This window comes from Calliopsis andreniformis, chromosome 5 (genome assembly GCF_051401765.1).
Source record: "Calliopsis andreniformis isolate RMS-2024a chromosome 5, iyCalAndr_principal, whole genome shotgun sequence".
NCBI lineage: Eukaryota > Metazoa > Arthropoda > Insecta > Hymenoptera > Andrenidae > Calliopsis > Calliopsis andreniformis.
Genome location: NC_135066.1, coordinates 100,407 through 117,602, shown reverse-complemented (window position 1 = coordinate 117,602; position 17,196 = coordinate 100,407). Strand labels below are relative to the sequence as shown.

At 38.5% G+C, this 17,196-nt stretch overlaps 3 protein-coding genes across 6 annotated transcripts in view; all 3 read left to right on the top strand.

Annotated features, from left to right (window-relative positions):
- The window catches only part of Dh31 (diuretic hormone class 2), a 48,184-nt gene extending 41,286 nt beyond the window's left edge, over positions 1 to 6,898 (top strand). Inside the window, exons 2-4 of the mRNA XM_076377474.1 lie at positions 5,673 to 5,780; positions 6,559 to 6,663; positions 6,758 to 6,898. Coding sequence (XP_076233589.1) covers positions 5,673 to 5,780; positions 6,559 to 6,663; positions 6,758 to 6,890 — 346 coding nt within the window. The 3' untranslated portion in view covers positions 6,891 to 6,898. The remainder of the gene's footprint in view (positions 1 to 5,672; positions 5,781 to 6,558; positions 6,664 to 6,757) is intronic.
- Positions 6,899 to 8,181: 1,283 nt separating this feature from the next.
- On the top strand, positions 8,182 to 10,628 carry LOC143178692 (lysosomal acid phosphatase-like). Its single transcript, XM_076377470.1, has 7 exons — positions 8,182 to 8,320; positions 8,422 to 8,705; positions 8,797 to 8,892; positions 9,042 to 9,281; positions 9,367 to 9,673; positions 9,956 to 10,170; positions 10,297 to 10,628. Exons 2-7 carry the CDS (start codon positions 8,526 to 8,528, stop codon positions 10,438 to 10,440), a joined length of 1,182 nt encoding a protein of 393 aa, XP_076233585.1. The 5' UTR covers positions 8,182 to 8,320; positions 8,422 to 8,525; the 3' UTR covers positions 10,441 to 10,628.
- Positions 10,629 to 11,285: 657 nt separating this feature from the next.
- On the top strand, positions 11,286 to 15,820 carry LOC143178690 (EH domain-containing protein 1-like). Of its 4 annotated transcripts, none has more exons than XM_076377465.1 (7): positions 11,286 to 11,302; positions 12,751 to 13,261; positions 13,353 to 13,666; positions 13,839 to 13,947; positions 14,066 to 14,384; positions 14,803 to 14,973; positions 15,206 to 15,817. In XM_076377465.1, the coding sequence occupies exons 2-7, from the start codon at positions 12,776 to 12,778 to the stop codon at positions 15,409 to 15,411; spliced, it is 1,605 nt and encodes a 534-aa protein (XP_076233580.1). In that variant the 5' UTR covers positions 11,286 to 11,302; positions 12,751 to 12,775; the 3' UTR covers positions 15,412 to 15,817. The 4 variants fall into 4 exon arrangements, with proteins under 4 accessions (XP_076233580.1, XP_076233581.1, XP_076233579.1 ...); XM_076377466.1 differs by lacking the exon at positions 11,286 to 11,302 and adding an exon at positions 12,080 to 12,408 and having other exon boundaries at positions 14,818 to 14,973; positions 15,206 to 15,820; XM_076377464.1 differs by lacking the exon at positions 11,286 to 11,302 and adding an exon at positions 12,080 to 12,408.
- Positions 15,821 to 17,196: the final 1,376 nt, after the last annotated feature.

The following is a 17,196-nucleotide window of genomic DNA, read 5'->3' as shown; positions in this document are numbered from 1 at the left end:
GTTATGACTCGATGACAAAATTTTCTACTGTTTTTTAATCGGTAAATCCTTTTCCGAGCGGTTTTATTTATTCAATAGCTACTTATATGTACATATTTTCAGTTAGCATGTCTTTCAACTTTCTGTTAACTCGAAATAGAAGACTTTAGAAAGAAGAACTGCAAGGCAGAGCAGGAGGTGTTCTCTGGCTTTCACGTGGAAAAAATAAATTTGGCTAAAACAGCCAGGGTATTCTCTGTCAATTTCAAGGTCTACAAAATCACTCTACTGTTTAGAATGTATAAATAAATCGAGGTGACTGCATCATCCGTGCCAGATTGATTTCTAGTTTATGACTCTACAAATATCCCATAAAAGCAACGACGATAGTATTTCGTTTTAACGCCTCTAACGATATCGCTTTACTCGACATCTTTCGTCCAGTCGAAAGTCTCGATCGGAACGCGAACACGCGTACTAAAGAAAGAGGTGTGGAAAAAGTTTGAATTAGAGCGAGATAGGATGGAAGGCGGACCTTGTCCGTTTTACTTTCTGGTATGAATCGACAAAATCTTAGCTGAGATGCGTGCACGTGTGAACCTATATTTAATAGACATGAATGTAGTTAAGTACTTTTCACCATGGGACATTTTTAGTGAGTTATACTTGGCTATCCCCCCTTGTAATTTCATCTTACCGTCTCGAGCAGTTTTTCTTTCTTCCTATTCCCGATTCGCCATCTTGCCCATAAACAAATTGATAACCGATAAATCGAACGATTTGGTGAGATTAATTTTCCTAGCAACCGCGTGCACCATCGTCTAAGCCAATTTACAGAATCGGAAGCGATTAAAAGGTTCATTCCGCCAAGCAACGAGATTCTTTCTTCGTTTCATCCACTCGTTCTCTTCTTCCCCGGCACTGTTTCCTATCGTACTCCCGGCTTGTATTCTCTTTCTCCTTCTCGTTTTTCGGACTTGAAGTTTTGCAATTAATACTACGGCAAACGATAGACAATACACGCCTACGATTCATCGAGCCGTAGTACTCACTTGGTAGTTGAGTAGCTATAAAAGCGCACACGCATTGATCTCATATCGCGACCGCTTAGATCGCTAGTTTATCAAGCCGTTTATAACGTATTATGCTCGAGACGGGACCATTTGTTTCGTAGGAGCAGCACCGTTCGAGGGACATTATTAAAATGGAGTATTAGGTGATTTGCATGCCGACAGTGGTAGACGGCGCCCTGAAGAAGAGACGTCATGACCACCGTGCTACGCTAAATAGGGCGAGTCGTGAATTCTTCCGAATAGTACGAGTATGAGTCAATGGAAGAGAAAAAAGAGGATGAGGCTTCATCGCGTTACATATTTCCATCTAAGTGGCTAGTTTTAACTGTCGTGTCGATAGGACACGGTGAAAGGCTCGATCGGATGCGATTGTCTACGATGCGACAAGCTGTAGAATTGAACGGACGCGTAGGCACACGTGATTGCATCACCTTTCTACAAACCTTCCCTTTCTAGACGATCATCATCTCGACCCAGATGAGCACAAGGGTCAAGAGTATTTGCTGTAACGATACGTTTACGCCGTCATGGACGAAAAGGGCTCACGCCCTAACCGAACCGAAGGTGATCGAAAAATAATAACTAGGGTTGATTCTCTCAAACGGGCATCCTCTTTATCCTTTCCCTCTTTCGTCGACAAAGTCATCAAATTTCTCCTTTCCCTATAGTTAGGTATGTATCTGCTCGGTAACAATTAATTATCAAATAAGTCGAACGTTTATTAGACGTTGGGCGCTCTTGTTGTTATTGTTGTTGTCATTGTCGTTATTGGAGTAGTCGAAAATCGTTCGTCCTAATTTTTTATGGCGACAAACAAACACGCGAGTAGGTACGTGTCCCTCGCGAGAATCGAGCTAAAATACCGGAAAAGCTAAAGTTGGAAAAAGAAAAGCGGTCGTTGCCGTGAGAACGCAAACAGGAGCAACGGTTGTAAGCTTAATGGACACAGCTTCGTTCAATCGTATCTGTACACGTCCAAGAAATTATCGACGAATCAAACGTGACTAACGACCAACGAGTTTGTATTTTCTCTCGACTTTGCTCCGTCGTTCCTCTACTCGTCTCCCTCTTTTAGACTCGAGAAAACGTTTGTCCAACGGCACGGTTAATTTTATTAGCCCATCATCCCTCACCGTTTCTGCGCGACACGTCGATATTATTACGGATTATGGCTTTCGTTTAACCGATAAGCGATATCCATGATTTCTCATGCACGAATTCTCCATCTTTACCTTTACATTATAAGGCTACAGTTGAACATCGAGGGTAACCACTGTCGAATCTACCGTCAAACGCAATCGAAATTGCCCTTTGCTCCTTTCTTGCCTCCGTTCTTTCGCCGCATAATCGGAATACGTATGTGATTTCTTCGATTTCAAGGAATCTGTTTCAACGAACGAACAACCAAACAAATGGTTCTCGTTCTCCGCTAATAATGTGAGCGTACAAAGTAGAATTGAAATGAAGCGGAAAAAAGGAAAGACAATGGTGGTTCACCGTGGCGATTCAGCGATGATGGAGCGTGATACGTACGTGAACACGTTCGTGTCGCGTCACTCGTGTCTCGTTGGTGGTTACCAGGACGATATGAAGGGATGGTGGTAGGAAGCTCGGATGGGGTAGAACGCGGATCCGTTTGATTGGTCGAGAATGTTTAGGTGTAATATGGTGGGGATAGGGATGAAACGAGTGCTGCAAAGTCGCGCGCTTATATAAACCGACAACGAACGATTCGAATTCGCAGAGCTGCACTTTCCGTCACGGAAGAAACTAGTTCCCCGGAAGTACTTTCTTAATTGTCTTTAGAGGCGATACACGAATCCAGGTAAGTCAAGTTATTTCTCAGAAATCCTATCGTCGTTGCGATCCTCGCAACGTTATCTGTCACTCCGTCATTCCGTCATTCCGTTTCGGTACGATTCATTCAATTTTACTTCTTACCCACCTTTTCCTGCTTGTCGAGCAAATCCAAACTGTGTCTTAGAGGCAACTATGATTCGCATCATCTGACAATCTCAGAAAATGGAAATTAGAAAAGGGAAATTATACCTCTCTTGTTACGTATGCTTACAATGTATCGTAGATACAGGATAGTAAAGACAAATGAACAAGAGACTTCGTATTTCTCTCTATTTCTTTTCATATCCTCGTCGTTGTTCTTCATGGCGATAACAAAAAAACTTTCGCGTTACGATAATTAAACGGTTACATTATATACATTGATATACACTGTTGTTCGATAAACAATACCTGCATGTTTCGTTCTAACGAGAATGCGAAATTTTACGTATACATATATTTTACGTAATACGTAAGCTCCCTACCCGAAAACTTGAGTCGACTGACTATGTATATTTGAAGATCTTTGACGAAGGTATATCCTATCTCATTTCTTTCTTACCGAATAGACATCACGCATTGCTCTGAATTATCTAGGTTGAAATTAGTTTGCCTGCTATATATAGGTATTTAAAGACCAATCTCGGTAGAAGAAGCAAACCATTTGTATCTCTTCCGAACTATCGTTGATTTCTCCTTAAAAGCCAGTTAGCCACGAAATATCACTCGTGGTACATACATGTGCATCACATTCAATTGCCCAAGCAAATCGTTCTGCGTTCTTTTTTCTAACGTCGGAATGATAATCCAGTCGAAGATGGATAACATTTAGGTACAGGCAACAAAGTTTCGAATACATTCTGCCTTTTCTGAAAGTCCATATCTTTTTCATTTCATTTAGCAAACGTGCAAAAGCTGTCAAATGGCTATCAGACCAGTTTATTCTCACGTTCAACAGTTTCCTACATTCGATTCGCCGCCGCGCCGCGCCACGCCACACCTTTACTATAGAATGATGGAAGTGGCATGCTTGGAAAATGTTTCCTTTGCAAAGAAAATCTATCGCTGTAAAGTTTCAATTTGTCGTGAAAATTCGATCCGTATACGTAACAGTAAGTAAGAGTCTGTAGTTTCCAAGCTAAAACAGCTCATCGTTTTAAAATTTCCTCTACAGTACCTACAGATATCTAAATTCGACGGTGAATCTATTCCTGTGGCCTGTAGTACGTGTCGAGAGGTTCAATACAAATGATATATTCAACATAATATTCTTTCTTTCTGTCTCTTTTTCCTCTTCTAACTGTTTGTCATGCGAGGGTTTCTAAAAGGTGATAAAAAAGAACTTGAAGAAAGTATTCACTTTGGTTCCTACAATCTAAAGATATGTATGGAGGTACATAGAGAAACGAAACTTGTTTAAGATAGATTAATCCTAGCCACTTCGTTGCCAGCGCGTTTCTGGCATCTGTATCGGTCGTACCCAACTCGAGTACGATGGTGGTAAGGCGGAAAACAGAAAATGAGGAACGGAAAATGGAAAATGGGAAACGGAAAACTGAATACGGAGGACAGGAAACGATAGAAAATGGAGGATGGAAACGAAGGAAACGTTGCCTCTCCGCAGATGAGGTTTCTGCTCGTTCAACCGTGCTTCGTCTTCTCAACAATCATTTCGAGCGTTCTCCGTTGGTCTGAATATTCCGCTTAGCCTTCATGTACCAACTAAATATTTTCAACATACATTTGAAACAATGTACACGTAGTAAGTGTGTAGAAAAGAACAAAAAGTGATAGTGGGAAATATATCTATCTACGGAGAAAATTTTTTTCTTTTATTCATACGTTCATACATATGATCCTTAAATACACGAAGATTATATGATTATAGAAAGTACTTCTATTGATTATAGAAGGTACAATCGATGAGCAACGTATTCAAAGAGTTTTCAATCAATACGAAAGTGCGAAGTTTCTGAATATCCAGTTATCGACTAAGATAAATGCGATTATTTCGTGTACGACAGATCGACACGCTCAAAGCGATTTGTGATTGTCTTTCAATAAAGTAGATATGTACATACATACATATCTAGTTTAAATTAGAGAAATTAAGAAGCTATAATTCAAAGTGCACAACAAATTTTGTGCTCCTGCTTAAGTATGTACTCATAACAACAACTAAAACGCCCAAAAACTTACTTTTACATCAGTGATAACTGGGAACTGTAAGTCTCTTGAGAAAATGTCAAGAGACAGAAAAAGGAAAGAAACCGTATAAAAAGATGTTAAGAATCGTTATCCCGGCGTTTCTGGATTATAGGAAAACGTCTCAAAGTATAAGAACGCGATACAGAAACGTGCTAAAACATGGTCGCTCACCGCTTTTCTCTTTCTACGTAGCCGCCTGAATAGTTTGTTAGTCGCTTCAGTTGAACATGCGAACCTTCTTCTCGGATCTTTGAAAGAAGAGAGGCAACATAATCGGTACTTCCTGTTTCCTTTCTCCTTCTCCTTTTGTTTCTTCTTCTTCCCTTCCTCCTATGTTCGTATGCCTACGTACATTTTCTCGCTTTCCTTCGCAAAAAGGTGAACACATTTTCCACGATATTGCATTTTCCTTCGAAACTGTCATTTACACGGAAACAATTTTTCTCAATGGTACATTGTACAAACTGACAATTTTACTGGAAAATTTTCGACACAATTTTCTAATATCATTTAGGACAGGAAGCAAATGTATAACATTTGCTTATCTACTCGTGTGTTTCCTTTCTGTTCCAGATCTGAAAAATCCATCACGAAGATGCAGCAAAGAATAATATCGTTGTGCGTTTTTCTAACGATTCTTAGCCTTATCGTAGCATCGATTTCTTCAGCAAATGCCGCACCGTGAGTTTTATTCGTTACGTTTAAAGTTCATTCGCTATCCTTCACAGTTCGAGCTTCGATTCCGAGAAATATAAACTAGGAAAAGTTGAAACTACCAAATAGAAAAGTAATCGCATAACGAAACGGTGTTACATGCATTGGCAGTTAGGTACTATTGAAGAAATGTTACCCAAGGTTATAATTTAAATTTATTTTATAATTCTGTTATGGATACGTTATCTTGTTTATTATGGTACAGAGTTTTGCGTATCATTAACAACTGCGATCATGATGGCACGAGACGAGACGAGACGAGACGAGACGAGACGAGACGAGACGAGACGAGACGAAACCAAATGAAACCAAATCAAACCAAAAGCAGATGAGAACAAAAGAGGAGAAAACAAGATAAAGTATGAGCAAGCGCGATTGACCGAGAAATGCGAAGGCGCATCTGGCTACGTCGGAAAGTTTAACCCAGTTCCATTTGACGAGAGACGTCGTTTAATCAGAATGGTTCCTCCTATCTGAAAATAAAAGCTGTTCTATTGTTACGATTCGTCCTTTCCAGAGCCATGCATATTAATGGAGAAGTTATAAGTTCGATCGAGGCATGAACGTTGCGTTGCGCGTCGTGCGTCGTCCATCCGTTTAAATTGCGAGTAATTCATAAAACAATCGTCAATTTCGTGACGGATAAAAATCAGTCTATCGTACAAGTAGTTAACGAAGCAGCGAAAACGAAAGCGAACATTTTGATGTACGTTTCTACAGATCTTAACCAAGAATTCCTTCATAGGCAACAGAGTTATTGGAGCCAGTTCGATGAAGAAGATCCAGAAGCTTTAATGGAGATAATTGCTAGGCTCGGGCATACTATAATGCGCAATCCAGAAGTCGAGAAGTAAATAAGACCGATTAGAAATACGTATATTGGAATATGTAGGTAGTTTCATCAGGATACTTACATATTTATTCGGTCTGTATTCCCCTTGCAGCAACAAACGAGGTTTGGATTTAGGTTTGAGCCGTGGTTTCAGCGGTTCGCAAGCTGCAAAACATTTGATGGGATTAGCGGCAGCGAATTACGCCGGAGGACCTGGTCGACGACGTCGTTCTGAGCAACCCTAGGCTAGAAGACATCGTTTCGCCTGATCTACTGCATCTTGACCTCTTGCGCTCGCTCCCCGCAAAACACCATTTTATGTACATTCGTGGTAAACCAAATTGTTTTTCTTCCTTCCTTTATGCGCTACTTGCTCGCGCCAGATTTACGTACCCATCTTTTCAATCTTTTCGCTCGTATCGAGCATCTTTTTATCCCTCTGCGCGTATATCTATGCTATACGTACCCTGCGCACACAGTTATTATTACATATTATACACCGCGTACCCATCTGTTCATTTCTAATGCATTCTTTTTTATTCCTCTTGAATTTGACAAAGTTCCACGTACTCCGTGTATTCTAGTCGGTAGGTACATATATACCTACATATCATGTAAGATTACACAAAAGATGAATTTTCGTGTATGAAAGAGAAAATAGAACACGGTGACTGAATCGTATGACTTTTTAAATAGATTTCATTTACCATTCAGTTATGCATACGCATGCGAAGCATGTTTTCTCATCGAATATAGCCTATCGTTTCAACAACGTTTCAAACGATTCATCGTAATCAATGATACGAATGTTATAAAAGTAAAAGAACCGTAGGAATATTGTACCTATTACTACCGATAGTTGTATTTATTGTTTCGCACTTCGCGTTCAAATACCTATACATATTCCTATATCGTATAAACGCGTCATCGCGTCTTCGCATTATTGTCACGCAAATATATATTAATTGTTTATTCCTATATGAATGTTCATGTGTCGACCACATATATTTGGCATTAGCGAGAATACGAGCAGAAAACGTGTTCGCTATGTTCCCCTTTTTAAGAAAAACGAACGTATCGAATGTAACGTAACAGAGCTAACGATCAGTTCGATAATAAAAAAATGCATGGACACAAGTTGCGTTAATACGTATAGTATATGGTCTATGTGTGTGCGGCACATTTTTCTTTTTGCAATACCTTTGAATGATTGCGAATAAATTGTACCTACTTCGACTTACTGGCATATTTGCGTCGCTCATTTTCCATCATCGAAACACATGTCCCGAAATAGTCTCTCACTGAGATATATGTGTATCTATTAATGTTTCCACTCTATATTCCTGCCTTGTTCGAAATCGATATCGAAATCGGAACCGTGGGCCCAAGATGAACACGTTACGCTATTGAGCGCTTACGACGCGCCCTGTGTAGTACTACTATCGGAGAGTCAGAGTCGAGCCGGTCGAGCGAGAGTCGATCGTTGTTTAGTCACGCGACGCGGCGGAGGTACTTACACGTACCAGCGTGGTACAAGAACGGACATACTTATATTTACATATTGGCCGAACGCGTGAAACCGAGAATTTCGAATCATACAAGCACATATTTACATAAATAACTATTTACGAACATACATCTGTAGCAGAACGCGCAACGGTTAATGGTCGATGAGGTAAGTTGTCACGCTATGTAAACTCGTCTCACAGCTACCAATAAAACGAGGAGATATCGAAAACGCGGCACGAGAAGTGACGATCTTCTTATCGACTGTAGAGAGTGTTAGTAGTCGACAGAAGTTGGGACCGACAACGACGTGTAGTCTGTAGGTTTATCTGAAGATAAAGAGATAAAGTACGTACCTATGTACCCGTGTATAAATGGATGGAAGAACGGAACATCGACCGAATCATAATCGTCACGTCACAAGGGAAAAATTAAGTATTCGTATAATGGTGATAATGCTCAGCGTCTGTATCGGTTCTGTACTGTTCGCGTATGTAGCGGTCGGCAACGCGGACTGCCATGAGCAAACAAGCTCCATACGACAAGCAATATTCGTAAGTAGTTATCGTCCTAACGATACATATTTAATCTTTACAGTTTACAACAGTCTCAATCGTCCGATTCATTCGGTCAACGATTTCATAGGTTTTTCGTCACGGAGATCGAACCCCTACAGAGACTTATCCGAAAGATCCGTACAAAAATTACGAATGGCCAGGTGGTTGGGGATCATTAACCAAGGTTGTAGAGTTCAAGTGAATTCGTTAATACATATATATATACATACATATATACGTAGTCTTATACCGTACATACGACGTACACTAATGAAACGCGGTAACAGTATAGCAATACCTAGCGATAGATTCAAAGATAGATTGATTCCGCAGGAAGGCATGGTTCGGATGTACAACGTGGGCCGATGGATTCGCGACAGATACGGCTCGATCATTGGACCAAAGTACGAAAGCAGGCTATCCTTGATACAAAGTAGCTACGCGGATCGATGTATAATGTCGGCACAGGTACTACTGGCTGCTTTGTATCCTCCAACCTCCGATGAAATCTTTGTTCCGGGCTTGAACTGGCGGCCTGTTCCTGTTCACTCTACCCCAAGGCAGTTAGACAAGGTGCCGATATCTGCCGATGATTTCAAGTTCGTATCGATATTCCGCATTAGCGATACGCCGAAAAAACAACGACCACTGCTTTTAGATTATTGTCGTGAAGGCTCCCTGCCCGCGATTAAACGAAGCGTTAAAGGAAGCGTATGCAAATGAATCTACACATCCGGAATCCCTTCCAGAGAACTATTATCGAGAACTTTCTGCCTATACCGGACAAAAGATCGCCACCATCACGGACGTTGAGCTTCTCTACAATATATTCGAAATCGAAGAACAAAACGGTCTAAAGTTACCCGCGTGGACAAGTAAATACTATAATCGAGAAATGCGTGAAATCGCCGCTCGCAGTTTGGCTATATTTACCAGTAACACGTTACAGCAACGACTGCGTGGAGGTAAGTTACCTACTTATATCCGCATACGTACCTATCAAATGCAATTTACGGATTCTTCCTAACGACCTATATCATGACGCAACATGTTAGAAGTACTTACAAATCTATTTACATATCTACACGTACTAACAATTGTTCTAACGGTCGCTAAAGGCTAAAGACAAGTCGTAGCAACGAATCGGTGTTCGTCAGCTGTAAGCTGTAAACTGTGTAAGCTTACGACTCTATTCCCCAAGCAGGTGATACATATTTCTTTAGTAAAAGAGAATTCTTTTCACTCAGGACCGTTGCTCAAAGAAATCTTGCAGCACATGCAGGCCTTCGCAAACCGCAACGATACGAGACGAGCCTATTTCTATTCCGCACATGACATAACTCTAGTCAATTTATTAAGAACGATAGGGTTTACAAGCGAGTCTTTGAAACCGAAATACGGTACAACGCTCGTCTTCCAGCTCCACGCCATACCTGATGTCGCAGACGATATGGAAGTAAAGGTACATACATGCGTACTGTATATCTATATTAGCTACCTACATACTATGTACATACACACACATATTGCCTTACGTTTTTATTCCCATTAACAATGTTTTCCTTCTATTATTCTTCCATTTTTTTAGCTGGTGTATCTAAACGATACGGACGAATTTACTTCGCATTCTATGCAAATACCAAATTGTAACACGCCCTGTTTACTTGGAAATTTAACGAATCTATGGAAAGCTGTGCTACCCGAAGACTGGGATCAGGAATGTCTCTTATAACCATTGTTCACTACTTTATTTGCATCTTCCCGATACAGTTTTTTATCTATGTAGATATTTAAGTACGTACACGTATTTTTCAAAACCACAAACGCACATCTATCGCGCATTACGTTCGCAAACATTTTATTTTGACTCTACGTATTTGAGATTGTTTGAAATTTTTCAACGAACAACCAATGAACTGAACACCTTGAATTGCGCGCGTTGAATGGAGCACAGTTGTACGAATACCGTGTACCGTACTCCGCACGTCGCATACCGCGCGTGTCATATGAATCAATTTTAATTCGAGCGAAGCTGGTTAAGATTACTAAATTGGCACAAAATCGTTTAACCAGGATGTGTCCGCGTTGCTTACGCAACAAAATGATACTGAATGTTTTGCACGTCTCGTTACGCAATACGAGAACGATTATTGCGAACAGTCTTTCCGTTGAATTCAAATACTCGAGCGGAAGATACGCGAACGTCGATTAAACGTCATCAACCGAGATACGTAATGTCCATATCGCTCTTCGAATAAGTAGATACTAGTACCTACCTTCCACTATCATTGAACAGTTTCAAGCACTTCAAGCGATTAAACTATCTTAAGCGTTTCAAACGATAATTATCGATGCAATTACTTTACTAATATGTATATCTACGCATGGATGTCATATGTACATGTGCATGCTTCCAAAAGTACAAAGACGTATCATTCAGGGATATTAATAAATACTTACATACATGTACCTGCAAAACTATCGTTCGATCCGGTTTCCTCTCTCAGTTCACTGTCTCCCTTTAGTTGTTGTAGATTGTAGAAAAGTAAATAGATACAATAAGGGTATTCTTAATCTATCGTTGTTGCACATATGTAAGTACATAATACATGTATAGTATTCTCGACTAAAGATAACGCTAGGCGGGTGTACCGCTCAATATAAACGAAAAACGTTCTCATTCAAACAGACAGAATTTTGGAACCGAAGATCGCGTATACAAATAAAAAATAACATCCAGAAACAGATATTTGACGATAACGTGACACTACAAAGTGATGTAACCGAATTAAACGAATCTACATACATATACATATGTCTCGTGTTGTAACATTCCTATTAACATACATACGTGCGTACAATTATACTCAATTAGTTGATGTCTATGGACTGCAAACGTAATCAATCGTTTTATCCTATGCGTTAAAAATTCTTCGCTGATGGACACTCATAATGAATCACATGATTTTGGAAAACACGATAATTCGTGACTCGAATGTCAATTCAATTCTATTTTTATTGAATCGAATATGTAGAGTTCGCAAGTATTCGACAATCGCGGGAAATTTTGTTCTCGCTTTGCGTTCCATTTTTCGCGGTCTAATGAGTTTTCTCACAATCGGATGAAAGAATAAATGTCAGAGCGAAAAAGAGTATGTACGATGAGACGCCACACACGCGCACACACACAAAAATATGTAACTCACAGTTCGCAATTCACAGGATAAAGAAATAAAGTGATAAAATAGTGTTGGGAAAGAAGGTGGGGAGGGGGAAAGAATGTAGTGGTAGTGGTGACCGGCGGTGGCCTGACGGTAGTGGAGGAAAAGAAGGAGAATCGGGATGCGTAATGGAATCAGTCGAGTACGAGCTTGTCCACGACGTGATCCGCTCAATGGTCGCGACTACCTATATTCGTTTTTTTGTGATCAACGGGAACCGATCGATAATTAAATAACGATTCTCGTTTATCGATCAAATGTGTCCGGGAAACAAACGATCACTTTTTTAGATTTTCATCATATATATATATATATATAGACACATAGATAGTTCTCCCATTATCAGTATCCAGTGCGTCAAGTAACGTTATCGTTGTACGTCCCAGCAAAAGAGTTGCATGCGCTGTCAATCCTACCGTATGATAGTGCCCAATCGCATTCATTCTTCTATTTTTGTTCCACTGGATTTAACCAAAGAGGTTAGCTTTCTTTTAGTTTCATCTTTTCACTTTTTCGATCATGCTTCTGCAATATGTTTTCCTTTTATTTACTCAGTTTACTCATTTTCTATTGTTGATTTGTCCGAAGGTTCGATTCATTGGACAAAAAAACATTTTACGATTCGATCTTGGCGCAAGTCGACGTGTAATTTCTAACGCGTCTACGTCATCCTAGCCTTCTCTAATCGCGCATCAAAGTTGAAGTCATAGTATAGAATAAATCTTCTACCATCTATTATCTTCTATAGAGAAGAAAGACACGTAGGATTATTCGAATAATAATTTATGTATCTATTGTATTTATTTCTCATTTGTCTACAGGATCGTCTATTGATTCTAACGCGAGATGTTCAGTTGGTTGAGGCGGGAAGAAGGCGGTAGACAAGATCTCTTTGAAAATGTTACGGAAGGTCTTAAAACAATATACAAATCTAAATTGCTGCCTCTCGAGCAGCATTATCAGTTTCATGATTTCCATTCACCCCAATTGGATGACCCAGATTTTGATGCTAAACCTATGATTCTGTTGGTGGGTCAATACTCTACTGGCAAAACTACTTTCATCAAGTATTTGCTAGAACGAGATTTCCCCGGCATAAGAATCGGTCCTGAACCAACGACAGATCGCTTCATTGCAGTTATGTACGATGAGAAAGAAGGCGTGATTCCTGGAAATGCTTTAGTAGTTGATCCCAATAAACAGTTTCGTCCCCTTTCCAAGTTTGGTAATGCATTCCTCAATAGATTCCAATGTTCTACGGTCGCGTCTCCTGTTCTCAAAGGAATATCTATAGTCGATACGCCTGGCATCTTGTCTGGTGAGAAACAAAGAGTAAGTATATCTCAGAATGCTTTTGCCTCTTCGCCTTTAACTATAAAACGTCTGCGTATATTTTCTTAGAGGTTGCTTTTTCTTACGTTAGGTGGACAGAGGCTATGACTTTACCGGAGTTTTGGAATGGTTTGCGGAACGAGTAGACAGAATCATATTGTTATTTGACGCACATAAACTCGATATTTCTGATGAGTTTAGAAGATCCATAGAAGCATTACGTGGTCACGATGATAAAATCAGAATAGTTCTCAATAAGGCTGACATGATCGATCATCAACAACTTATGAGAGTATATGGCGCACTAATGTGGTCTCTAGGAAAAGTTTTACAAACTCCAGAAGTAGCCAGAGTATATATTGGATCATTTTGGGATCAGCCTCTTAGATATGATGTAAATAAGAGGTGAGTTCTCCTTATCTGTAAACATCGTTACCATATGTACATAGGCTGCATATAAGTACATAAATCGTTTCTTCCATTTTACACAAACATATCGTTTTATTTATTATGAAAAATATTCAACTACCATTCAATCTTCTATCGCGTGTATTTGTTACGGTTTAACCTATTACAGATTATTTGAAGATGAGGAGCAAGATTTATTTAAGGACATGCAATCCTTACCAAGAAATGCAGCACTTAGAAAACTTAATGACTTGATTAAACGTGCACGATTAGCAAAGGTAAGTGAATAAAAACTGGTCGTTAGCGTTAACCGATCAGTATCAATCTTTTCCTATCAAGAATGTCGTTTGCGAAACAAAATCGATCAATTTTAGTCGCATATCGGTTGATTCGTAGGTACACGCTTACATAATCAGTGCTTTAAAAAAGGATACACCTAGTGTGTTTCGCAAAGAAACAAAAAAGAAGGAACTTATAAAGAATTTAGGTCAAATTTACGATCAAATACAGAAAGAACAACAAATTTCCCCTGGTGATTTCCCAGATTTGAAAAAAATGCAAGAATGTTTGGCGCATCACGATTTTCACAAGTTCAACTCTTTGAAACCTAAATTATTAGACGTAGTTGATAAAATGCTCGCCGAAGACATCGCAAAACTTATGGCTATGATACCACATGAAGAGATCGGTACAACGTCGGATTCACTCGTCAAAGGTGCCTTTCTCTATTTACTTATAACTTCTAAGAATGATATGAAGATTTTTATACAACAGAAAAAGAATATACTCGCGAGTAATCTATCTGTATTATCGCTTGCTCTGCAAACTCGTGCGACATATCCTAAATTAGCGTTTCACGGAAATTATTTCATTCACTGGAATAATTTTCATTTCATGAGCACCGACAGATTCGATACGAACGAACTGTCGTATCTTTCAAGAAAAAAGAATTAATTCTTTTTAAACAGTGATGATAATCATGGTAATCAAATTATCATCGACTATTGATAAGAAATACTGATTGTAACATTCAGATTCAAATTCAGATAGTTGTGAGAAAGGATTGTGTTTCTTTGCACAAAAACGTAACAGATATTTAAAGAAACTTATGATACTTTGGGTAACAATGATAGGGGGTGCGTTTGAAGGTGTCGAGGACCAAGTGAGCCCGTTCGGGTATAAACGAGGAGAAGGTATCGACGCTGGAGCAGGAGAACCAGAATGGATCGTCAATAAAGAGAGATACAAATATGATACAATTTTCGAAACACTCGGCCCATGTGATGGAAAGATTACGGGAGCAGGTAATTCATTTTATACGCTTTTTCTTCCCTGCATTATATCAGATTCTCAGCTATGCCTATACATATGTATAATAGTGATTACGGGTACAACGTAAAAAAAGATTGCACTTAACTAAGCGTAGACGGGCTTTTTCTTGTCTCATTTACTACCACAAATACAACGTTGAAGTACGATACTTTTCTATTGTGCAGAGTAGCATGACGATCTAATTCCCTTTTAACGCATTTTCAGCTGCTAAATCGGAAATGGTCAAATCAAAATTACCAAACAGTGTGCTCGGTAAGATTTGGAATCTATCGGATATCGGTAAGGATGGATTTTTGGATTCCGATGAATTTGCTTTGGCGATGCATTTAATTAACGTCAAACTGGAAGGTTATGATCTACCTGCAAAATTACCAGACCACTTGATACCGCCATCTAAACGAGACATATAATTTGTAATATCAGTTTGTATATTCTTCGTCTTTTATACATACCAATTCGCCGATACGTTCGATACACATACATATATTCGCCACACATAGTATAGCACTTCTATATTTATTAATTATCTATGAGAACAGTCTGATCATAACGATGAACGTTTACTATTTTCAACAGTTCAACGTGTTTGTATGCCACATCGCGACACTGCTCTGTTTCTTTTATCCATTTGATCATCGTTTCTGATCGCTCTTTTTTTTGTGTGCGCTAAATCAAAACTAACAAAAAGAAAACGAAAACAGAAACATCCGATTGCTCTTCAATTTGTCTTTTAGAAAATCTTTTTATTTTTTTTCTGTCAAACAAAAGAACTTTGAATTCTCCATTCAACAATATCAATCTCCATCTGTTCTATTCCTTTCAATTTTGTTATTCACACAAAGGCTTAAATAATATTGGAAATGTATGTGTGTTGAATAAAATTCATATTTATGATAAGCTAAGCTACACATACATATATGTATACGTATGTACATTTTGAAATTAAATTTTTTGTTAATTCAAATTATTGTAACAGAGTATCGTGACATCATCACAGATGCACGATAAAGTATATATGTACCTATGTACTATGGATTCAGTTAACTGAAATTCCATTGTTGTTGTTAATATTATTATTTTCACTATATCATTCTGATATTATTATGATGTTATTAATCTGTATTAGATTCACTCGTGATCCAGAATAAAAAATTCATTCGTAGGGAATATTTTAGAATGGTGGATATTGAAATCCAGACAAAGAAAGAGAGAACAAATGTCACGTATGTACGAATTTGACTGCCTATTTATTAAAATATTACATGTGTAACTGTTCAACAACTGTCTGATAAAGCACAAACAGTACGATGATTTACATCGGCTACAACGTTATCATGCAGTTACGTTCCTAATCTTGAATTGAAAGTTAACGATGACAGTAGTCTTATGAAGACACGAAACGACATTCTATTAAATAACACATAATAAAGGCAATTTTTAATTTTAGAAATCTATCAGTCTTGAATCATTTTACATGATTTTACATTTTCGACATTCTATTGTGTCCTGCTATTGACAAAATGAGATAGGAACAAATGTAACAAAGTGAAACAGTATATTAGTGAATGATGTAGAGAATAATTATAAAATTGTCAGAAATCCTATCGCCTTCTATCGATACTGCCTTCTCAAATAATATATTTTTATGTGATGTTCAAAAGAAGAAGCATGTACATATATCTTAAATTATTATTTCTTGTATGTTTCTAAACAAAAGTACATATTGCACTGACAATTAGAAACGAGCATTATTGTTGAGGTGTAGTTACCTTCATTGATATACCAGAGAAAATATTAAAAAAAAAAAAAACGGATTCATATGGGTGGAAGGATGTTGGTACGGTCAAGTACAGTAGTGTCTGCTTAACAATCGCTATTTTCGTTCTGTTTAATTGTCGCAGCTTACCCTCATCACTTCTTGACATTAACTTCACGGAATGGACAATGATCCATTACTTATTTAGCAATTCGTGCAATTTTATCTCCTTTAATAATTAAGGGGGATAAAATCATAGACCTGTAACAATTAAGAAGGCACAACTGTAATTGGAAGAAAAAAAGATATGCTGCCCAGTGTAAGCAGTGTGATTTCCACGAGTCAATTCATGTTTGTGAAACTATTTTTTTACTTGTGGATTGCGCGATAGCAAGATAAGAAGAAGGTACTTTTCCAATGCTATAAGGAATTGATGGAA

Bases quoted from the DNA above. Each gene is read 5' to 3' on its own strand.
- LOC143178692 (XM_076377470.1), top strand. From the start codon at position 8,526: ATGGATGGAAGAACGGAACATCGACCGAATCATAATCGTCACGTCACA. The intron at 8,706-8,796 runs GTAAGTAGTTAT...ACGATTTCATAG, and splicing joins CCATACGACAAGCAATATTC to GTTTTTCGTCACGGAGATCG. The intron at 10,171-10,296 runs GTACATACATGC...CCATTTTTTTAG, and splicing joins CAGACGATATGGAAGTAAAG to CTGGTGTATCTAAACGATAC.
- LOC143178690 (XM_076377465.1), top strand. From the start codon at position 12,776: ATGTTCAGTTGGTTGAGGCGGGAAGAAGGCGGTAGACAAGATCTCTTT. The intron at 13,948-14,065 runs GTAAGTGAATAA...GTTGATTCGTAG, and splicing joins AACGTGCACGATTAGCAAAG to GTACACGCTTACATAATCAG. The intron at 14,974-15,205 runs GTAATTCATTTT...ACGCATTTTCAG, and splicing joins TGGAAAGATTACGGGAGCAG to CTGCTAAATCGGAAATGGTC.